This window comes from Netta rufina, assembly GCF_964035555.1.
Source record: "Netta rufina genome assembly, chromosome: 1".
Classification (NCBI taxonomy): Eukaryota; Metazoa; Chordata; class Aves; order Anseriformes; family Anatidae; genus Netta; species Netta rufina.
In genome coordinates this window covers 146,894,595-146,918,601 of record NC_140123.1, presented here as the reverse complement: position 1 = coordinate 146,918,601, position 24,007 = coordinate 146,894,595, and the positions used below count along the sequence as shown (strand labels likewise).

The 24,007-nt window shown below is 46.9% G+C and overlaps 1 protein-coding gene across 1 annotated transcript; it reads right to left on the bottom strand.

Annotated features, from left to right (window-relative positions):
• Nucleotides 1–1,567: 1,567 nt before the first annotated feature.
• On the bottom strand, nt 1,568–23,748 carry SLC37A3 (solute carrier family 37 member 3). The gene is made up of 15 exons (XM_084287170.1): nt 23,711–23,748; nt 21,874–22,039; nt 20,890–21,004; nt 18,375–18,467; nt 18,183–18,266; nt 16,811–16,956; nt 16,123–16,219; nt 14,931–15,015; nt 13,677–13,858; nt 11,193–11,334; nt 9,858–9,959; nt 7,845–7,892; nt 6,648–6,799; nt 4,882–4,947; nt 1,568–4,032 (listed from the first exon to the last, which is right to left on the bottom strand). The coding sequence occupies exons 2-15, from the start codon at nt 21,972–21,974 to the stop codon at nt 3,940–3,942; spliced, it is 1,506 nt and encodes a 501-aa protein (XP_084143296.1). The 5' UTR covers nt 21,975–22,039; nt 23,711–23,748; the 3' UTR covers nt 1,568–3,939.
• Between the last annotated feature and the right edge of the window lie 259 nt (nt 23,749–24,007).

The following is a 24,007-nucleotide window of genomic DNA, read 5'->3' as shown; positions in this document are numbered from 1 at the left end:
GACAAAGACGGAGGAAGGCAGGCACGTGGTGCCTTGGAAAACTTCTGCAGAGCAGAACACAAAACGTTCCTGTGTGCACTTTTAGTTGATGCCTAGAAAACAAAAGGACAGAAATCACAAATAGGTTTGGTCTGGCACCCTGGACATCACAGGACAGAAGGCAAAATTGCATAAGAGCAACCGAACAGCGGGATGCCTGAGACATCCCTGAACAGCACGTGCTGGTGCGAGCTGTGGGACTCTGCAAATAGATACTTTCTTCTTTTTGTCAGGGAGGATGAGACAGCCCTTAAATACGCTGCTGCTTCTCCTCCCACTCTCCTGTGTGAGGGAACTCTGGTCTTCTAGGCTCGGTCAGGAGAAGGTTGTGTGCCCTCTCAGGTTGCCCAGCTGTTAGGGCAGAAGCCCAATTCCTCCTCCTCTGGAGAGCACGGTGATCACCACCACCGCACAGACTTACTCGCCATTTGGCTCCAGACTTGTAAGAAACTCAGGACCCAGGAGTGTTACTTGAAGGGCATCTATTGCAAGGACTTTCCTCGCTACAGAAGAGCATTAGGGGGCTGAAGCTCATCCTTTCTTTCATAACCAATTTGCTCAGACAGCCCATCCCTTCCCGGGCTACAGCTAAGTGTTCAGAGATCATTTTCTGGTGCACTTCTTTGCACTCCAGAGCTGAGTAACTCCCGCACTTCCACTTGCCCAAACGCAGGGCTCTGGGATCAGTCACAGCGCTGGTGATGGGACTGCCACAATCAGCATCTTCAAATACATATTCAAGCAAAACTCTACGTAGGGTACTTCCAGAGCAGGTTGGAAAACTCCAATCCTATTCATAACAGTGGGGAGAGACAGAAGAGGGGTAAAAATATGAGTAGTTACTTCTCCTGAAGACCAGCATCATGGCACCAAACTACTTGGAGGTGATCGACCAGAACATGCAGGCATGTGCTTTTTTTTTTTTTTTTCTTTCCTTTCTTCCAGTGAGTATTGTGCTCAGCTCGGAATTTACAGTTAGCTATAAAACACAAACACAATTACAAAGTTTCCCACTGTGTCCATTTAAACACAGCTACGTGTGGGTGTGGATTTGTGCTTAACGAAACGAGCCACCGGAGAGAAGGCACAGCAGCGCCAGCAGCCACATGGCAAGTTTAATTTCAAGGGCAGAACACCTGACGTCTACATGCCGAGCAGTAAATAATTAAAAAACCAACCCACAGGTAATGTGTTCTGGCTTCTTTATTTAGGACCCCTGAGTACACCGTTATAAGCATCTCTGTTAGGGGGATCTCACAGAACTTCTTATTGAGGAGGGGTTGAAGAGGAAGAGTGCCAAACCACGGCACGTGGGTTGGGTTGAGGTGGCAGTCAGGGAGCAGCGAGGTGGTCGCCCCACGGGCAAGCACCACGCAGGGCACCCGCTTTTGCAGTAGGTGACCCAAAAGCAGCTGGCAGAGCTGCACCTACAACGAGGACGAAGAGAAGCGTGCTCAGCAGAACCACGCTGGGAAGAGCGACGCAAAGCACACACACACACGAGTCACCCCGGATCAAGTCAGGTTAAGTTTATTTACCAGATCATTTTGGACATTCTCAGATTGAAAACCGTTCTCTGTCTGAGCACCTTGAGGAAATACACAGAACCCAAAACGCAGGACGACGACGACGACAACAACAAAAATCCCAAAGCCAGGGGAATGCCCGGCTCACTGACAGGGGCCTGAGAGCAGCAGCAGCCGTAGAGGCGAGCTGCTGGGCAGCCTGTGCCTGCAGAGCTCGCAGCACATCTGACGCTTCTCCAGAGGGGACAGAAGTGTTTACAGGAAGCCATTTGTTACAGGGGCCTGCCTCCCCGCCGCCCCCGGCCACGTCCCTTTCCCACCCCACCTTTCATCAGCAGCTTATCTAGCGCCCGGCCGGCCACAAAGCCCATCCAGGCTGGAATTTGAAACCGGAGAGTCGCAGACACCACGGCCGGGGCAAACGGTGCCGCCATCAATTTTGGAACCAAATTTCAGGGAGTTTTGATTCTGTTTGCCCGGGGGGGGGGGGGCTAATGAGTAGCTTGGGATGCGAACGGCAGCCCCGGGGCATAATTCTGAGAACACGATGAGAGATTCTCAGTCCCCTGCTCTAATTATACAGGCAAAATTGGGATAGGAATGAGAAGAGACAGGAACAGGATTTCAGGTCCCCTGTCAGATTAAAGCCATCGTTTTCCCAAGCACTGAAATTTTGAGGATTAGCAAAAAAAATGCAAGAATCACCTCCACCAAGAAGGAAAAAGAATGTAAAAAAACAAGTGTAAAAATGAAGCAAAGCTGTGCACAGAGCCACCACTGCAGAAGCAGCAATCACCAAGCAACCGTTCCGTACAGTAAGACCGTAAGGCACTGGTAACGCTCCACTCGTTACAATCAACACGTGACTAAAAATCGACATTCATAAATTAAAAAACAAATCACCGTACGTCTTAAAAAGGCAAATTTTCCCATTAAAAAACGTTTCAGATTTTCAGCTCCAAGAATTTTTGCGCCCTCATCTGCCCCCGTCCAGGCACCGCTGACTAGGTGGAAGGAGTACTTGCTCAGAAGTTCTGCTGGCTAACACACACACACACACGCACCATAACAGAACATCCCAAGGCAAAAGCAGAAAACAATTTGCTGAGAAGTTACTCAGTGATCCCATTAACAGCACCAACAAATGTTAGAGGTGTCAGCCAGCTTCCCTGCTTACCGCATTACTGCGAAATGCTCAAATACTCCCATACTAAGTGCAGTCACGTTTTCTGAGCTCACTGGCATCTATTTTCCTCTTCAAGATACAGCTCAGCTTCAAAACCCTGGAGTCTGAGGTCCCCTGTGCAGCCATAGGCAGAGGAACACGGGGGAGACAGCAGCACTTGCTTCATGATACTGTTCCATGAGGAAGCTTCCGTCCCTGTCTGGAAGCCCACATCTGAGAGCAGCCAGGTCCCTTAAATTCATGTAATTCAGTTCTGATTTTTCCCTTGCTGGAGATAAAAGCAGTTGCCTCATGAGAATGAAATCAGTGACACCAGCTTCCTTCAGTGTCACCAGACAATCCCATTTTGGTCAGTATTGATCAAAGTTCAAAAAACAAACTGGTAGTGAAAGTATTTGTGTCCCGTTCCTGATCCCCAAAGCCATTCAAGGTTCCTTTAGAGGCAAAGGATCTATTAAGGCTTTTTCTCAGAGATCACAGTAAAACATTATCCAAGTATTGCACACTGTTTGTCTGCTTAAATATTTAAAAACCGAAATCTCATTTCCCAGAGATTAGTAGTAATATTAATAAAAAATGCTAAAAACAAATATGGAGTTAACCTCTCCATGCAAATCTACTGGAATATGAGAGTTATTAGCTGGGGGTAGCAGAGGTCCATCTCTGCAGAGATTTAGCAACAGTATTTTTGAAACAATCGGACAGCACAAATTCCAAATAGTTTTGCCCTTTCTAAAAGCTACATAGATTACCCATGAAATGCAGCGTGTGCTTTCGCCAGCACAACAAAGCATCAAAATTCATTGCAAGACAGCCTCCCCAATGTCAGTTTTAAACACCTGACCTTTGGCCAGGACATCCAGAAATAAATAAGAAAGGGTAGAGCAGTGAGACCACCCAGCAGCAGGCCCTAGAGCGACTGCTGGCAGGGAAGAGCCTGGTGGGCTGGGACAATCCACCAGCCCCGGGGATTGTCTAGCTTAGATCAGCAGCTCCATGATGTGGACGGTCTCAGGACGGATATTTGGTACTTAGATATTGAGCTCGGAAAGGCGGATCCATCACACCTCGCAGAGCTATTTTGAGTTAGTCCAAACCTGGAGGATGAAACAAGCGAGTCTCCCAGGGATCTGATCAGCGTCCCAGCTGTCAGGCCCAGACAGCCGGCCTCCCAGAGGCAAGCAGAAGTCACTCAGCCAGCATCCGCAGGCGCCGCTCATGCAGAAGCAATCTGATCTCCCTCACTATCAATGGTGAAATGAAGAGGATTGTTGAACTCGTCTGTGGGAAGAAGCACAACCAGGACAATTAGCGCACAGCAATCCCTGCTGCAACCATCCTGCACTCCAATGAACGTTCAAGGCCTTCAGAGAAAGATACAGGCTAAAAGAAGCAACAACACAGTGGCACAGCAGACGAAATGTCTGAGACTGCACAGAAGCTCCTGTGCTTTCAGCTGTCATGACCTTTTCAGGAAGAAGCTGAGCTCTTCTCCTTCCCAGAGGCCTTCCTACCGGCCTCCCCTGCTAGGTCCCAAAGTGGCTTTTTCCATTGTCAGCAGAGATGCTGAAACAATTCCTGCCACCTCCAGCAGGGAAGAACAGGTGAATCCAACAGTGTTCACCACCCCAGCAATGCTGAGGAGATCAGGGCCTGAACCATCCCCTCTCCCACTGGTGTATCAGGCCAAGACACTTTAATTTTAGCGTCAAGATCTTCATCACTCCTTCCACTAACCTTCAGGGGCTGACAAACAAGCAGCTCTCAGAAAACATTAGGAATTACGTATCCCGGAGATGGACGAGCAAAGTCCTGCCTTGGAAGCCAACCAGGTGGAATGCACTTTGGGAAACGCACACAGGTATTTTTAGGCAAGCATTTTTGGATGTCTGCCAAAATCTCAGTTCCTGTTGAGCAATGTGCCTTTAAAGGATGTAAGGGGAACCCCGCTGATTTAGACACCCTGAGGCAAAGGCACACCGCAGACCACTCTGATAGCTGCACCAAAGCTTGCAGATACTACACGCACAGGCTGCGTGCCTACGTCACAACGGTTAGGCTCTCACGAAAACCTTCTACTGCAAATTGAACTTTAGCACAAGGATAATAATAAAAAAGGATGGTTCTTACCATTAGAATAAAGAAATAGAAAACCCACATCCATCCTAGGTTCTCCTGGATCAAGGACACTAAATACTAAAAAGAAAGGGAAAAACATGACTCAAACTGGGAAGACAAGCACGACTCTCAGACATTACTCTTTCGTTTTCTAGAATTTGTGGGCTGTTAACACTCCATAAAGAGCTGATCACAAGAACCTTCCAGCTGATCTTTTCCTGTCAGAACAGATGAGTCAGGGCAGCAGCCTTTCTGTGCAAAGCCCACAGTCTCAAAGCAGAGGGACCATCCTGAAGCTTTACAGTAACTCGCAGCAGCACAGAGCCAGAACTGAACTGCAGCTTCAAGGGGTGACAAATTGACTCTGCTGAATACAAGGTTTTTGAGCAGAACACTGAGATGTAAGTGGATATAAGTACTCTCAGAAGAACTAAAAGCTCTAGAATGGCTTATAAATTACACAGGACACATTTTCAAGAGCTGCGCAACCACTGACTACTTAACCCTTCAGCGCAGGCAAGGCACTTGAGACTACAGTCCGTTCCGAACCGCATCCTGGTTCTACAAGCCTACACAGTCTCTAAAAGAAAATGTATTCCCCATTAGCAGATTTATATTCAGCTGCTGTTCAAGGGCTTCCCTTCTTCTCTTCTGGGTACACGAGCACAAAACAGGGTCTGAATTTCCAACACGTTCCCTGTGCGTTTGCTGCTATTCACACACCCCCAGAATGTCGTCAGGGCTGTCTCTGCTGAAATCAACGCGAGGTTAGGATGGGAGGCGGGTGGGATTTTTCAGAACTGCAGACCCAGTTTTTATGGTGACGGAAGTTTCAATGGTATGTGTGGGGGAAGAGAGAAACGCTGAAGACAATGTAATAAGAAAAGTGAGCGTGGCAGCACGCTGTAATATGGCCACGAGGCACTTGTAATTTTCCACGCTTAACAGATCTAAGTGGCATCTCTCTTATGAAAGAGACAGAACCATCGTGCTCGTCAGGCAATAAATGACAAGAACAAATCCAAATCCCTTCAGAGCAAAGCTCGTGTGCCTTGCCTAAGTCGTTGGTATTTTACCAGCGCTAGAGGATGCCTGGAATAGAACTGGCTCTGATCCTCCTACTAAGTCCTCCCCTCCCAAAGCACCGCTGTGTTCCTCCACATAGCTAACGCTTGTATTTGAGAAGGAAAAACGTCCCCAGTGGGCACACTGTCAGCTTCCTTTTCTGCAACAGTCTAGTCTTCAGGCCCCTGGCAGCATACTTGAAGGACTATCGCAGCAGGTGGTGCTGGATTTACAGGGTGCAAGAGACAACCACAAATAAAAAAGGGGAACCAAAAATAAGCGCAAATTTTAAATCACTTTGTAAACACCATAACAGGCGTTCTAATTTCAGTCAGTTATATAGGTAAACTTTTCTGTGAGCAAAGGTTTTTTTACCTTTGAGCAAAAATCCCAAACAAATTTCAAAATATCTTATTTTAAATCTTTGTGAAGCTGACCTTGTCTTGCTTTTTTCAGTTCAGGATATGAATGTCTCAAACTCATTTGATTTATGAAACTGCTGTAGCGTTAGCACTAGGAATACTTAGCTTATTTGTTAGTTACATTTCTTCCACTGGAAACATAAAACACATTCCCATGGTTGTTTCTTAAATAAATGCATACATACCCGCCACGCTCCACACAACTTTGGATCGAGGAGCACACTAACCTCTCTAACCACAACAGACTCCCCGGCTCCTTCCCCACTCCTCTGTTTCGCTTTGCAGCCTCACCTGCCCCACTGCAGCGCCAATGCTGCCCGTTCCATCCACAATTCCCGTCACCGTTGCCAGAGCCTCGCTGCTGCCTCTCACCAGGTCCTGACGCCCCAGGTCAGCAGAAATTGCAGAACTGATCATGTTGGAAGGGCCTCCGATGAAAAAGCCTGAAATTGCCAAGATAACAGCCTTGGTGCAAAAAGAAGCAAGGGGACGGATGCTCAACAGAACGTCTTCAAAACACAGATTCTACCACGCACAGCTCAGGAAAAGGACTCGTTCTAGGGACAGTGCTCACAGACTGGCTGCGGGTAGAAGCTTACCCTCCCGGCTGAAGAGCGCAGTCCTGGCACACCGCGCACACCCAGAGCACGCGCACAGGAATTGCCAACAAGCTCATTTTCACTCAACAGCAAAAACAAGGTAGTTAGATTTGGCACACTGCAAGAGCAGTCAGGATGCACCAAACTGAATACAAAACGCTACTTTTGAACAGCATGCGTATACCAACCCTCAACACGAAGCAGATACAAATATGTCCCTACTTTGGAGCAGTACAGCCCCACGCTATAGCCTCATTCTCCAAGGGCTGGTGGAGAGATGGAAGAAAAAAACCTCCACAGGACAGAGAATTCTGAAATAGGAGTGTTTGGAAAGAAAGGCTCTATTCATGCGGGCTAATCTTAATTCCATAACACAACATCATATGTCTGGGAGCACAGAAAGCTTGTGACCTTTCGCAGTACACAGGGCATTTGGGGCTCTGACAAACACCTTCAGATTTGAGCTGCAGCTCATGACTTTGCATACATCTCCTTCTCTGCTGCAGTTGATGGTTCCTGTACCACAGGTAGCAGCAATCAGCACGTGTCCATGCCTCAGACACCAGGTCACTGCGAGGTATTTTGGCATAAATCTGCCTTCCATTATATTGAGCCAAGGCAGACCCCTGTAGTTCCAATCTATTATTCCATATAGTCTATATCCTATACCTCCCTCTGGAAGGCAGTTTTTCTACAGCTTTATTCCAAAGGTAACATAAGTTGGGCTTCAGATAGTAATCTTTCTGCAAAACCAGCAGGGATGACAGCACACAAATGCATGACCACCACCTACACGTGGCGTTACTGATCCCTGTACGAAGCACATACACAAGTCACATCCATACACGTATAACTCCTACTGGCCTGACGGTGCCCTTTGAGACAGTACCTGTAATCGTCATGATCACAGCATTGATAGGTTTGCTGTTGGGAGAACCTGCAGGAAAAAGACCAGATAAGTATAAATAAAGCACATGAACTCAAGAATGCCATTTATTTAGGATCAGAGACAATTATGCCCACATCCAGTTTCAATCACCTTTCCACTTACCTACAAAGTAACAGTAGCTTCTACCTGACTAGACTTCTACGGAGATTAGTCTTACTGCAAACACATTTAGAGATGGACGGTCCAAAAGTTCCCTGACAGCACTTCACTACTTTACAGTAGGAAAAGCCACCTTTGCCATTAAAAGTTTGTGCCCTATTTCATGATTAGGTTTGCCTGGCTCTGGGTTCCAGCCCTTGTTATGCCTTTTCCCACGACACAGAGCTTGCTCGTGTCAAGAGACAGAGGACTCTCCTTTAACCACCACTTGAACAGTAATAGGATCCTTCCTCTCTCTTTCTGAAGAAGTTAGACTCAGACTCTCCCACCATAAAGTACTTCCCTCAGCACTTGATCAGCCTCTTCCACCCATTCTGAATTTTCCAAGCTCTTACTTAACTTGCAGAGATTAGATTTGGAGGTAGTAATCCAGCAGCTGCCTAAGCAATGCTGAGCAAGAAGCAAAAAACCCTACAAAACTCCATATCCAAACTCTTCCTTACAAAACCATGCCTGGGTATCTGAGGGTTCTGCTTGCCTTTCCAGGAACCATACCATGCACAAAGAATTGCTTTGCCCTCAGAGTTCCTCCATGCTTCTCAGACATTGTATTCCCCAATACCTCCCTCCCAGGCATCATCAGAACTCCCTACTCACTGCCCCAACTTCAGGCCACACATGGTCAAGTTACTATGTGAGAGACAAGTTGCAGCCCTGTTCATATATTCTCAGCCTGTTATCACTTATGCACAGCACAATATAAGCATAAAAAAATCTTCCTAATTTGGCCAAGGGAAATTTAATGATGACGCTGCAATAACTCCGCATTGCATGTCTAAGCCTTCTGTATCTGGCTCAACAGTACTTTGTGTCGAGCTGAGCACAAGACAGCTGGGTCTCTGGCTGCTCTGCTATCCAGTACAAGCTTCAAACTTCCTCAGCAATAAAGCTGTACTTGCTTCCAATTCACTTTTGACACTAATGAGTTAGCTCAAGAGCTGCCAAAACTCCACCAAACCCAACCCTTGTTATTTAATGATTACACCTCCCTGGCCTTACTCTGAGACCAGATGAGTAAGCCAGCATGCCTCTCAAAAGGCACACTTCACAGCTCACGTCCAGCTCTGGCAATGGTTTCTGTCCACGGATCTCAAAGCACTCTATAAAAGCTGTCCTGTATCACCACCTCACTTCAGAGGGAGACACACAGGAAAGAAATGACATCAAAGTGAGTTAAAGCCCTCTGGTACCACTGGAGAATACATCTCAAGATACGAAACTGCTGCCCTTAGAAGAGCTTCAGAGATGTCTCACAGAAATGAGACCTGCCTGCCCTACTCAGTTTACCTGGCAGACTCCTTCCAATAACCAATAACCAAGAGCTGTATCTTCTATAAAAGACAGAAACTCTTCAATTTTACCACTTACAGAAGCGTAAGTGGTGAAGCCTAAGAGCTGCTGCCTCTTTGTAGCACATGTACCTCAGCACAGCTCTGTCCCCAGATTCTCCTTCCTCTTACTACAGAGGCACGCCTTCGATTTCCTGCTCTGCCAGTTGTGGTTTTGATACAACGACGATGCCAGAAATCTCACTGACGCTGGGGAAGGATTAGGACTATAACTCACCGGCACGGGGAAATCCTCCCGCTCAGAAAAATTCTTTTCCACCTCATTAACCAGATAACAGATTTCTTTCTGTGCGGTGCCACACGCCAAGTAAAATACACCACAAGGCACCACCCTGATCCATAAGCAGCTTCAAGACCAGAGAACAATCCGAACAGGCTGTACTTTGGTTCTCTTTAAGAAGCACCAAAGGAACCTCTGATTACTATACAACAAAAACATACTCACGGCTGTATCCAAAGAGAGAGCCTACAGCAAAGAGCAGGCTCATTGCTAGCACTGGGGCTCTCTTCTGTAGCACGTCAGAAATCAAGCCCTGGATAGTCCCACCTACAAAAAAAATAAATCATTATCAGGCTTAGGATGCTGACACCTTGAACATAGCCAAGTCATTTTACTGAACCCAGTGGCCTCTTGCTTTCTTATGAAGGTAGTTTTCAGGATTGTCAAGAAAATCTAAGTCTCCTGCCACCCTTAATCCCCAGACACAGAGACAACTGTACACCTAAGTGGTCCAGACAGAGCAGAGAAAACTACTCATGCTGCTTTCCCAGGAATTTATTACTTCTTCCCCCTCGTCTTGGCATGCAACTAGTCAGTACTCCTGCTTTCCTTTTCCTTCCCCTGTAGGACCATCACAGCAACCACAACTCTGGACGTGAGCAAGCTGAACATTGTGGCTGCTTTCTTTAATAGAAAGTACAGGAAAAGGCAGTTCTTTTTCACAGGGAAGGCATTAAGCACACAGGGGGCTCACATTCCCTGCTGTCTCACCTACTCAGGGTAGGTGCAGAGCTCATTGCAACAAACTCTGATAGGTGACACAAATCACTTCATGCATCTTTGCTACCTCCACAGGAACCGCTCTGCTGGTAAAATCTAGGATGTTTGAGAAAGCATAATAAAAGAAAGGCCACAGAGGCAGAAAAACTGACCCTGAAAAGACCAAAACAAGGATGCCTATTCTAGGAAAGCTAACTGGACTAGGTAATAAAGTGAGAAATTGAACACAGGAGTGTGAGAGCCTAATCACATACACAGTACGTTCTTTATGCTGGAGGAATAGGGGCGGATTTTGCAGCCAGCAGACCCAAATGCAATTACATTTGGTTTCACTAAAGATAACAGAGTTGTGCCCCTCTATTGGGTTTTGTGCTGAGCCTGTTCTTAAAAATACAAGACAAAAGGTATCGTACAGAACCCAACAGCACAGACCTCACCTCTCCCTCAAGGGTACCTGACAGAAAGGAGGTAGCAAGCAGCTGAGACACCTTGTATGGGGCGCTTTTCAGGAAGCCCTAGCAAATAAAGAAAAATGCCTGCTGGGGGCAGTGTCTGAGAATGCTACACTGTCCCTTAAATCACATGTGAACTCTTTCGGGGACATTTTGCTATGCCTTTTAGATAACGGCCCAGCAGCCACATACCTAACTGGCCTTTTCGTACATCCAGTAAGCAGCTAGATTCCACTGAATGTGACTGCTCTGAGCTACTTTTGCTGTCTTGCATTTCCAAATGTTAGCAGGGCAGCTGCAGGAAGATGTCATTCACTTGCTCACTCACCTACGATTCCTCCCACATCATACCAGATGGAGAGCTGGTCAGCTTCTGCTTCTTTCCATCCAAAGTTGTTACTGAGGTAGAAGGGCAGCCAGAAGAAGAATGAGTAATTCACCAGTTTCAAGCAGGCATAGGCCAAAGAATACTGGAACAAAGAGAGGGCCAGAAAACAGTTAGCACTTGAGAAATACAAGCAGTGTTTCTGCTTCTTCCCATCAAGCTCTACACCCAGACGAAGCTTTCAGATGGAAGTGCTTCTGCATTTCATTTAAGAAGGCAGCATTATGAAAGCTTAATGCTGAACATCAAAGGGAACCCGGGAATACAGAAATCACTGTCAAGAAGGTTATTTTCTTTTCACTGAATGCAATGGGTTAAAATGCTTCCCATGCAATTTTGAGAGGAACTGACACCAGGCTTCAAAAATAAAAACCACACAACAAGAAATTTAATTCACCTTCTAAGGAGAAGGGAGCCAACCGTATGACATGAAACAAGCCTGAGATTTAGTCATCTGTGCATCATGCTGAACAAAGTTACACGAAGTAGTTTCTCTTCTGCTGCCTTTTGTTGTTCAGAAGGCTCACCTGCTTACAGCACCAGGAGAGAGAAAGCTTCATTCGTGACCCCCAGGTAAATATTCCAGGACACAAGATCACAAGGTGAAAGGTTTGGCCAAAGCTAAGCACACGTCTCCAAACACAACAGCTGAGACAACCTCCTGCCCCTGCCTGCTCCTTTGCTAGCAGATCTCCTTTAGAGCCTTCCTACATGGCAACAGTTCCTCCTCTGGGATCGCTGGCCCAGCACGCAGCAGGATGAGGCACACTATTGCGGTAATGCCTCCTGATAAACACTGGCAGAGCACTTTAAGGAACCCGTATTTGAAGAGTTAAATGAGTTAATGAAAAAATACCCTGCTAGGGGCACAGCTTTTGAGAATGTATGTATATGCATGCTGTTGTCCTTGACTTTTAAAAAGCAGAATATTTTGATATATCAAACAGCACAAAACCAGCTCTTCTGAAATTCTTCCAATAAATACATCATTTTTGCTGTATTTTCATTGCTTTTCCACTTTTAGAGGACACAAACTAACCTCCATCACATATGTAATACATAGGAATGGTAGAGTTCTCCTGCCTCTGGGTGTGAAGATTTGCGCCGTACAAAGCAATATTTATTACAACATGCTTAGAAACTGTCATCCAGATTGTCTGACCAATTAAAACACTGAATTGCTAAAGGCCCAAGGGAAAACTGTCTATACTGAAACTTTTCCAACCATATCACTCAGCAGGAGAAGAGAGCAACTACAGAAAAATGAGTCAAATAAAATCTTTGTAGGATTGCAACAGAGCTGTGGAGGTTCTCTCAGCATTTGGCTTCTCACTCACTGATCTGACAGCACTCCGGCTTGCCTGGTCACTGATCTGACATCAGATAAAACTCACAGCCTCAGAGGTGTTCACGTTGCTGTGTTAGTACACAGAAGATGCCCTCAAAATCCCAAGTATAGAAGCAGCAACACCAGTTGTACAGTACCTCCTTATGCTCTGGCCAACGAAAAAAAGCCACACCAACTGAGGCAGCCTCGACCACTGCTTAGAAACTGAAGGTTCCTTGTATGCCATCCCATTCTTAGCACCACCAAAACCAAGCCAGGGCTTATACAGCATTTAGCCGTATTAGGCAAGAACTCAAGATGGCTATATTTTCATCTGCCATCCCTCAACCAAGGTCTTAACAACAGAATTGTGGTTGTTCAGCATGCTTGACACTGACAATCCACCAAATCCCTTCTAGATTTTGCATTGCCTTAATCACAACAACCAGCTGCTTAACCTGTTATCTGACAATACCATCCATTCAGTAATTCTGCTTCACGATCAAATCCCAGCAGCTCACACTGTACCGCTAAACAAGCCCTTCTGGCCTTTTTCTCATGCTGGCTCCACTATGCAGGGGGCATACAGCCCGCTTGCACTGGAAACTAACAGTATTTTTTAATGGTAGATTAATTTTTCTGCTGGATCAAATCCACAAATTGGGCAACGCTGTCGATGCAGAAGTGCAAGTTCTCACACAGGGGACAGGATGAGGATATGGGGAAATTGCATCACCAGGCCTTGTTTCCAGTCGTATATTTAAAACACCCACTTTGTCACGTTACATCATGTCGATTAAGGCTTTCCAGGCCAGCGTTCTGCTCTAAAGCAACTAAAAACCACACCCAAATATCAGTGCCACAGTTTGGTGTGATGCTCTGCTAGCAGTAAGAATCCCGTTTTTGGGTTAGTGCCTTACCAAGAAAGCATCCTACAACCACTGCCTTTGCTCAGGGACTCCCTTCTATCAAATATTGATAACTAAAGCACACGGTCAACATGCCAACAATCACATCAACAAATGCTGACAACACAAAAAGTCAGGATTATGTTTAACAACACAAAAAGTCAGATCCCACTCAAGAATCCGTGTCCTCACCAGTATTACACCTGGAAGGCAACAAGCCTGGAAAAAGCCAATGGCCTTTGGCTGGCTGTCAGTGTCAGCTGCTTGAATGGAGTAGTTGCGCTCATCATCATCCACATCGTCATCACCCATTAACGGTCTGTTGGCATCTTCCTCCACACCGCCTTCGTCGTCGGCTCCAAGCTCAGGAAGGCCTGAGACACACAGGGGATATGCAACAGGGACAAGGGACCGCAGAGTGCTCACCCTCTCCCCGCTCTAAAGCTACGCCCGCTTCTTGTAAGCGATTCTCACTTCTAGCAGTTCCCTCGCTCTCCCATACCTCCATCCTCTGGCTTAGAAACTCTTCTAGATGGTGTTCTGCAGCGCCGCCAGGTTCTACCCTTTATCTTCTAATGCTCTTGAAAGTATTCTGTCTGATCCTGGCGCCGGCTTTGTCTGTTCTGAATGTCTGGCCATTACTTGGAAGACAACACATTAGTGCATTTCCCCCCGTATTTTGCTGTTGGGACCCTTCAGCCTGGCTCCTGGCTACCACCTCCCTTGCGTGTGGAGGCAGAGCGTGCCACCAGCCGCTCAGATACCTGCTGCCTGTCAACGCCTCTGCTGGAACGAAGGCCCAGGGACTGCACTGAGCTTTCTGGGCTGCTGAGCATTCGTACGCACGCTCTTTATGGTGGTGTTAGTGCTACCAACTTTACAGCCTTTGCAGGCACCTGGGAAACCTCCTCCATGGCCCTGTCAAAGCCTGAACGTTCTTTTGTTCTCCTGTTACACACAAGCCACCACCTCCTCAGAAAAGGACCACGTCCTGCCTGAGGGCTGTTTAACTGGCTGCTGGGAACCTGCACACAAAAAGCACTTTCCTTTCCTACTGCAGAGCTAAGGCCTGCCACAGTTGTTTTTTTTTTCCTGCAACAGCCAGTTATTAGTTTGCTCACTGTTTCTTAAAAAAAATTAAAAATACTGATTTTCCAGGTGAAGGAAAACTGGGAATTAGGCACATCCTAATGGAAGCATTACAGCCAGGCTGTTTCATCTTGCTTTTAAAAATATCCAGACTATATGGATGATGCATAATGGCATTTAGAGTGATCTTGGTAAGGAGAGCATTTGCTGCATTAAACACCCTAAAGTGGAATACCATTTCGTAAGAATCCTGAGGATTAGTGCTGTCAGAACAAGCTGCACTTTTAGTACTACATGGAAAGCTGCAAATCTGCTTTCCATGAAGGGGCTGAAATGCTGCAGCCCTCTTCTACTTACCCACTTCCTTTGGTGAAGTCAGGAGCCCAAAGAAGACAATGACTCCTCCAGCAAACTGCACTGAGGCAGTCACCAAGAAAGCATACTGCAGATAAATAAACAAAAGATTATTTTTAAAAGGCTTCCAGCCACGTGTGCTTCCTTGATCAATGAGGATCCCTCTATACCCCAACCTTGTCAGAGAGTAAAAATAGTTACAACAACCCAGACTAGATCCATAAAACCTGGAAACAAGTGACCTCTGCATCTCCTCAAAAGACTTGGTTCTAGCTAGGCTAAAAGACCACACCACAAAAGCTGTTTCAGTTTACTGAGGTGTCAGCAGTGATGAAGGAGCTCACCCAACACAACCACAGATCTAACTACATTGGAAGGGACTGCTCAAAAGCAGGATCAAACACCAAATTCAGACCAGGTTCAGCCAGGTCTTGAAACCCTCCAAAAGCAGATTCTCCAGACTTCAGGCCCCTGTTCCAGTCCTTAAGTAACTTCACAGTCAAATATTTTTCCAAACACACAGCTGAAACCTTCCCTGATTCACCTTGTACCATGATTTTTGCTCTCTCACCCTGGAACCCAAAAGAGTCTGGCTCTGATTTCTCATCAGCCTTCACATAGGCACTGGAAGACTACTACTTGGTACCCCCTAAGCCTCCTCGTCTCCATCCCGGACAAACTCAGTCCTGTTTGTCTGTCCTTATAAGTCATGTGCCCCAATATGCAACATTCACAAACATTCCCTGTTTTCAATTGCCTGCCTGCTGCACTACAGCGACGTAAAGCACGCCTGGCCTCTTCCCCACCGTACGTTGTCTGTCATCTCCTTGTCTGTCAAATCCTCACCACTACTCAGCAGCAGTGAATTCAGTTTAGTGAGAACCTGTGATGGATGAAGAGCATTTTGAGCCCCCCAAAACAGAAGAGGGTATACTACAGCATTAGGGCTCTTCAAAAATACCAGTCACGTTTGCAGAGAAGTCTCAGGTTCGTTCCTCCTAAGCCCGAAGGGTCAGGAAAGGAATACTCCTTCTATTCTGCCTACTGCTTCCTACCACAGAATTTCAGAAAATGAAACTGGACACTCAGATAAAAAGAAAAATATTTCTATTCTCTTTCAGAGACAAGATAAGAAACTAGTCTGTGCATAACCCAGACACGCAGCCCTAGCTAGAAGCCAGACAGCAATACCTACCTCGTAGCCGTATTTGAGAACGCAGGAGGCAAGGAATGCCCCAAGGATATTTCCTACAGATGCACAGGCACTCCAGAGTCCAAACACAAAGCCTCTCCTGAAGAAACAGAAGAGAATTTGGAAAAGAGGATGCAGGGAGAGGTGACATCAGGAGCTAGACAGACATATAACATTAGAATGAACTTTAATTTATCTATAAAGTTACAATGGAGTAACTTGGGGATACGAAATCAATAAGCAAGAAATGTTCTATCCTGAACCACTAGCGTTGCAGCAGCAGCAAGCTGGCAATATCAGGATTACAAGCCATGACTATAGCTCAATATCCCCAAGTGACAGGCTCAAAACCACAGTAGAAGTTAGTTTCCATTTGGTCTCCTTAGCGGTAAGCGGTCAGAAACAGGTCTTCCAGTGGCAGGGGAATTTGAATTCAGCCACTCTGCACTACGAAAGTTCCCAAGCTTGACCCTGTGCCTTTACTACACACATCTGCGTTCACACCAAACTGTTCCATGGCTCCAGAAGAAAAGAGGTAATAGTAACTAGAAAGGCATGTCTCATCCCACGGAACTTCAATTCTGACCTAACAGCTGACAAAACAGAGTTGTGCCTTTTTTATTTGGGACTTTCAGCTCAGCCTGTGCTCAGCGAGTCAGAGAAGTGAGTCACTGAAGAAAACTCAACTTACCCAGCTTTTCCAAACCAATTGCCCATGACAGCAACCACGCAGGGCCAGCCAGTGGACTGCAGCAAGCCATTCACAATCCAGAGACAGCAGTAGAACCACTTGTTGTAGAAATGCAACCATTCTGTGAGCGTGCCAAAGAAGAATACCTAGAGAGGAATTAAAAAACAAAACCAAACAAACCCACAACCACACACACAAAAGAAAACACATGAGACTACTGCTAGAAGCCAGGAGCGAGGCGTTAAAGAAGTAATCGTATTTCAGGGAGAAGGTCCCCCGCAGCGGCCAGGCCAGAGCTAGGCCTGGTATTGTTTGAGGAATGGCTCAGAGCTAACAGCACCCTCTGCTGAGCCATCGCAGCACTAACTCCGGAGCCAAAACAACTCGTGAGATACACGCACTAGAGCACGGCACTTCCACTCCCAAAGACTTATTTTTATAAATAGCAGCCCTAATCGGGGAGGAGAAGAAAGACAAATTCTTGCAGTAACAACACTAAAAATAAAGTAGCCTCATGACTTGTCACTGTACTGACATCTGAATCCACAAGGCTCTATGCAAACACAAAACCCTCAGTAGTTCTTTATCTCAGCAAAAATTAACATAAATACCACAGCTAGATTTCAAATTACTGCAAGTCCTACTGCAAGCCAGTCCAAATAAACACCCTTTGTGGCATGCTGTGCTCGATGCTTGTCTGTGGTCACACATCTGCAGAATGCAATAGGCCAGAGTGGGGCTTGTAGCCGCTGGCTAAATCAAAAGCACTCCACACACTTTACCACTACTTCAGCAACCAGAAAGCCACAACGAGATAAGACTCATTCATGCTGATCTGCAGCGGCTTGAACCTGAAGAATGCTTTTGTTTCAGGCAGACACACTTTTTTTGACATCTGCCCTCCTGCCAGTTACAAAACAGGCAGATGAATGCTTCGTATTGTTAGCATGCCCTTTAAAGAAGGGAGTAGAAACTGCATCTGGAGGCAAAAAACTCGATGACAGCATACGTGGGCCTGGAGAACAGTTGTAACAGCAGGCAGTCGCAAAATGTCCAAATACACTGATCTTGCACAAAAGCTATTCATCAAGACTCTAGCCAGTGCCTCAAACTTCGGCATTTCCTTCTGACACACTACCCATAAATAGGTATTTCAGGAAGAGCTGAGTCATCTCATGTAGCCTTATGCTTGACACAAGGAAGTAAGTGCAGCCAGGACAGAGTTTTACGCCGAGACTTTGAGACCACTGAGCTACAGCAACAGTTCGTGGCAAGATTTACACAGAAATAGAGCCTTTGCTCCTAAAATAGAGCCCTGCCCTTAAATCCTGACAGAGATGTTTCTAAATCACGCTAGTACGTTCCAACTTACCACCAGAGCAGATGAACACATGCCAAAAGACAAAACCCAGCGTAAGTTCAGGCGATCCCCAACAATGCCACTGACAAAGAGACCCTAAGAACAAAATGAGGCATCAAGTAAAGGCACAAAATGTGCATCCATGGCCTGCAAGAATTAAAAAGAAGTAGAAGCTGACCCAAACTTGGGGTTAGTTTTACTCACCACAGCATAGGAGAACAAAAAGATAGTGTCCAATGTTCCCAAGAAGAGAGTTGCTTCTTCTGCATTTGGAAATAAATGGCTGCTGTTCCAGAGCTACAGAGAGAAAATTGTAACAAGTAAGTAAAAATGTAGAAGCACAGCTCCTTATATTATTTTTTGACACAAACTGCAACTCCAAAGCAGAAGAGCATCTGCCCCCAGCATCCTCCTATTCCTCCACCACATGACTTACCAAATCAAGAACAATTTTTATGTTATGTACTACAGAAAATGCCCAGTGCCACTGTGTTTCACTCTTAAAGGACAAGCTAGCAAACCATGTGAGAAATGCTAGTTCTACCTGGATCGAGACAAGTGACATGGCAACGCAAACCCTACTTCTAACAAGCATGCACCAGCTAGACAGCTTCTTACACAGAAACACTGATGAGTATCTTAATGAATAATACAATAAAGGCATATCCTGCTTTATGTGCAATGTCTCTTCTGTAGTTATCTTACTGTCTTCACTAAATGAATAATTCCCTTATAATATTTGTGGCAGCAACCACAATAAGAAATGACAGACCACAAACAAAAAAGAAAGCATGAGAGGAACAAGGGGAAGAAATAGACTGGTTGGAAACTATTTACAATGAATTCCAGTCACTGATTTTGTTACTTTTGTGCTTACCCTCAGTTTCGTTTTATTTGCAGTATGATCAAAAAAGGGAAAAGACTCAATTGTCCCTAAACCAAGATTAGTGACATCACTGGAAATCAGCAAGCTTTGAGGACGACTTGAAGAATGAATAAAGTTAATCAGGACAAAGTTTTCCTCCCTCCCCATTATACCCCCATTAAAAACAAACAAACAAAAAAAACAGAAGCAAACAATCCATGCATCTAACTCCAATATCATCAGCTTTTGCTTGATTCTCCCTCCCCAGTAGAGCATCCTGTACAGACAACACTAATTACACATCTTAAAGAGATTTAATTTTGGTAAGGCCTATCAACACATCTTCTGCCTACGTCTCATGTGTCAAAGAGAACTAATAAAGACTTGGAAAAGTATTTGTTGCCACTTGAAGCCACCCATACCTCCTCATACACCGTTAGCTTTCAGCTTTTAACCACAGTTTATCCCTGCAGTTCCAGGAGCTATTAAGAGTCTTACAAAGATATGAGAATCAAAGCTCTTGTTATTAGACTTAAATTCATTACACAGCCTCCAGAGGACTTACAAATCTTTAAAGGCTGAGAAGTATAGACCTAAGTTGTCCTTCTAATAAAAACATACTTGGGTCTACTTATGAAGCAATTGCAAAACATTTTCAAACTATTTTTAAGCATAAAAATAAAGAGCAACTGTACTTCAAAAGATGCATCAAAGTTCAAAATTGACAGCATGTTCATGTTGTTAGTCTGGTCCATCAGCCTCCCAAAATGCACTTTATTGTTAAATCAGGTAACCTGAATTGATGCCAAAAGGAAAGGAGGGCCATTTTGACCATTTTTTGGTCAAAATTGGACACATACATCTAAAATCCAGCAAAAAATTGGATCATCTTTATACCACAAAGATCATGACAGCTTCCAAAGCATTCTAGTTGTTTGGATATCAGTTAAGGAACAAAACACAAACATCACCTCGTTTCTTTTAGCATCCCAGAGATGTGAATTCCTTTTTGCCATACTATGAAGCCCAGGCCCAACTTACTGTTTTCACTAATCACAAGTCAGCATTTACTCCTCAGCCAAACGTTCAATTAACTGGTGACTTATAATGCAGATAAAGCTTAAGCAGCTGACCTGGAACTCCCTTTCACTTCTCAAAAGCACCGGGACAGGCCACTGCTAAAAACAAGCATACTCCGAAAAGGACTACAGGTACGAGCTAGTGGGCAGTTCCTGCGCTCCTGTTTGTGAGGTGTAAGCAGCACACAGCTTCCTTTCCTGCACGCAAATGCTGCCAAAACTCCCACAGCTTTCCCCGAAGCTAGGATTTTAGACACAACAGATACTGGATGTTCGGAGTTTTGGAAAATAATACCTTTCAGATACAAGAAAAAATGCCGTTTATGATAAGCAGCTAGTACTTCCCAGAGTCTTCTCTCCTACTCTGAGCACCCCTTTAACAGGGCAGCAGCCCCACCACCACCAGAAAGCCCCAGGCAGGATGTTAAGAGCGCTGTAACCCCTTTCACCGCTTTTGTTTATTGCTGTTGACACTTCAGAGGTAGGACTCCTCTTTCCCCCTCCCTCACCTCCTCCCTTCTGATTCCTACAGAAACTTTCTTGTGGTCCCCGTTTCCATTGGAACACCAATTTCTTGGCAATTTCCCTCTGGGGACTACCAGGAAAGATGTCACCATCAGCCGATGATCCAGAAAGCTACAATTCCGAGACCAAGTTCCCACTCACATTCAGAGAACTGTCTCTCTCAGAAAAAGGGCATCATCAGCACCTCAATCTGAGCACACTGGAAGTTACCCATCTTTTTTTGGCACCTGACAGCCCCTCATCTCCTTACCTCATATGGCCGGAGCTCAAGGGTTGTGCTGTTTAGGCAGGAGGGCGTCCATTGGCTCGAAATGCTGACTTTGACATTACTGAATGTCTTTCTGGAAGCATGGAGCAAGGAGTAGCTGCCAGAAAAAACACACGCACGGTTTGGCCAAATCTCCACAGGTCAAGTGGGAAAGGGTGAGACTCAAAATTCAGATACAGGCTGTCTGAGCAGGCAGTGAGCAGCAGAGGACCAACAGTTTTGGAGATAGTTGTTAGTAACAGAACCCCCAGAATTACAGGGGACACACACTGATTTTAGTGGGGAAGTGTGACACAGGGTCTGGACTGCAAAGGAGCTCCTCTCTTCTTTTCAAAAGAGAAGGTGACTGTGCAACAGTTAAGAACAGAATAATAAAGAGAGAAAAAAACACATTCGTCTTGCTAACCACCATCACAAGTGCTCTCCCAAAGGCAGATTAAGCATCAGTGGCAGTATTGCTGTGAGGATCAAAGATACCAGCGAGGCAGTTTCTATAGAGAAGCAGCATGTTTTTCCAGCTCTGGTCAGTAGGTGTAACAGACGAGCTTTCAACACAAATCCGGGAGACCCTCAGGTCTGAAGCAGAGAAATCCCTGTTCTAGAGGCCTGCCTGCCCCCTGCAAACAGCGCTTAAAGAAGATCCTTCAGTCAGATCAGGCATTAAACGAGTTCTGAGCACCAGGATTTGCTTCCTGCTCCCTTTCAGCACACACCTCCCCACACCCACAATGGACCACTGCCTGCGTGGCACAGTCTGTCTCGCCTTTGAGGTGAGCCCTGCTTGTGGCTGGACTCCCCAGGGGCACAGCACACTTCGCTCTACTACTGCAGGACTCCCAGACCAGTCGTCACTTGCTTTTGAGGTTGTTTTCAAGCCTCAGAGACCCTCATTCTCTTTCTATGCTCTGTACCTCTCCAAATCTGTTGAGATGAACCTCCCTCCCTGCAGAAAGGCGCTCAGCCTACCTGAAGAAGGTGAGCAGGAAGACAGCAATGTGGTGGTGAGTGCAGTGGGACACCAGGCCCCTGTTTGTGGGCTGCCTCCGTGAGCTTCCAGGCAAAGCCATGCTCCAACCCTGCTCCTGTCCTGGGCCACAAAGGTCAGATGGTGCTTAGGTCATTTTTCTTCTCACTTAAATAGAAGAAGGTGGGAAGGGAGAAAAGAAGGAAGCAAATGAATTAAAGAACAAGTACAAAATGCACCCCAAGGGTGGACTTGCACAGCTAGAAAGGGGAAATAATTGTGAGGACAGCCTGCTCGTTCATTCTCAAGCCCTACATCGCAGCTCCGTCTGTCACTAACTCATGGCAAGTCAAAATTTAGTGCCCCTACCTGTAAGGCATGGGTGACATCTGCCCAAACGTCCAGATACGAAACACCTCCATCATTAAGGCTACGATACACCACACTGTTTCATAGTACTGGCTCAGGCCACGCTAATCCCACTCCCTCAGCTGCGCTGGCACAGTTTGTTTCTGCACACAGTTGGGGAAATGACCCAGCTGGGCAGGGACTCAGCTACTCCACCTTGGAGACACCAGCACACAGAGTTACTGCACCCAGCACATAAATTGGGTGGCTTGGCTCAGGGGAAAACAGCACCTGCAGCTAGAGCTGTGGCATGGTGAGGCCAGCCCTGGGAACAGCCTGCAGACTGCACGGGCTGGTGGTCACAGACAAGAGCTGCTTTTCCTTCCCTGTTTCTTCTTCCCCTCTTACCACACAATGGCAGATAACAGAGGTCTCTGGAGGAAAGCACAACACCGCAACTTGTGCAAGGCTGGGGAAAAAGTTCCTTCCTCGTGTAATCACTTTACAGCCCGAAGCACGAGATTTACTACCCGCTTCGTGTCACCGTACGCAAACACAGCTCTTATTTGGCCAAGATACCCAGCTTTTTAAAGCCGAGTCCTGGAGCTGACCTTAAAGCCACGTATGGTTTCACAGACCCTGCTATTGCAATAGCCGTTCCTCAGAGCTTTTCAGCCTCAGCCAGCTTTCTCAGAGGCGACACGATGATATTTTCCACTCGTTTACAGACAGATTTTGGTTTCTTTTCTCTCCTTTCTTCGTGCTGCCTTTTCCCTGGGGCCGAAGAGCCAGCCGGCGAGGAGGCTGCCCTCACAGACCTGAGGACTCCACAGTCATTTGTGTCACAGGGGAAGAAAAAATTTGAGGGCAGGACCAGCCCCAGAAATCAAAGCAATGAAGCACAAACCTTTCAGAAAGGAGGAGGGCCGCGTTTAGGGCGTCAGGCTGCCCTGCCCGCTGGCTCAGGCTGTTTGCCCTCAGCTCAGGGCTCTTCTGAGGAAGCTTTTACTGAGCTTTTGGCAGTCTCCCTACGTAAGGTCAAAATAAGCCCCCTTAAGCTCAAAACAAACTTCCTCAACGCCACCCTGCCGCCCCGCAGAGCAGGAAAAAGGAAATATTTATTAAAATAAAGCCTCTTTTCCAAGCGGGGAGGGGGCAAGAAGGGTGGGGAGGGGACGCCGGGGCGGGGGTCGTGAGGCGAGCGGGGGGTCCCTGCTCGGCGGGGCGGGCTGGGGGGCGCTGAGGGACCCGATCCCGGTCCCGATCCTGATCCCGATCCCGGTTCTGATCCTGATTCCGATCCCGATCCCGGTCCTGGTCCCCCGGGGCTCCCCCCCCAGAACCGTGAGCGGGGCTGAGGCGGCGGCGGGCAGGGCGCGACCGTTCAACCGCCGCCCCCCCCCCCTCGCCCCGCCGCCATTCCCCGCTGTGCGCTCACAGCGATCATAAAGGAATAAAAAATAAATAAATCACCCAGCCGTAACAACGTACCGAGCCCTGCCGCCAGCCCGGCCCTCAGGAAGTCCCGGGGAGGCGGCGGCTCTTCCGGAGGCAGGGGCCGGTGGGCACGGCGGGACTTGTAGTCCGGAGCCGGCACCGCCGCCTCAGCGCCGCGGGGCTGCTCGGAGGGAGGCAGGGAGAGGCTGAGGGGAGCCGGGGGAGGCTGCTCCGGCACCGGCTGGGCTCTGTGGGGCACGAGGAGGAGGAGGAGGAGGAGGAGGAGGAGGAGGAAGGGCAGCGCCTACATTTCCCGCCGGCCCCCCCAGCGGCGGGGCGGTCCCAAGCGGG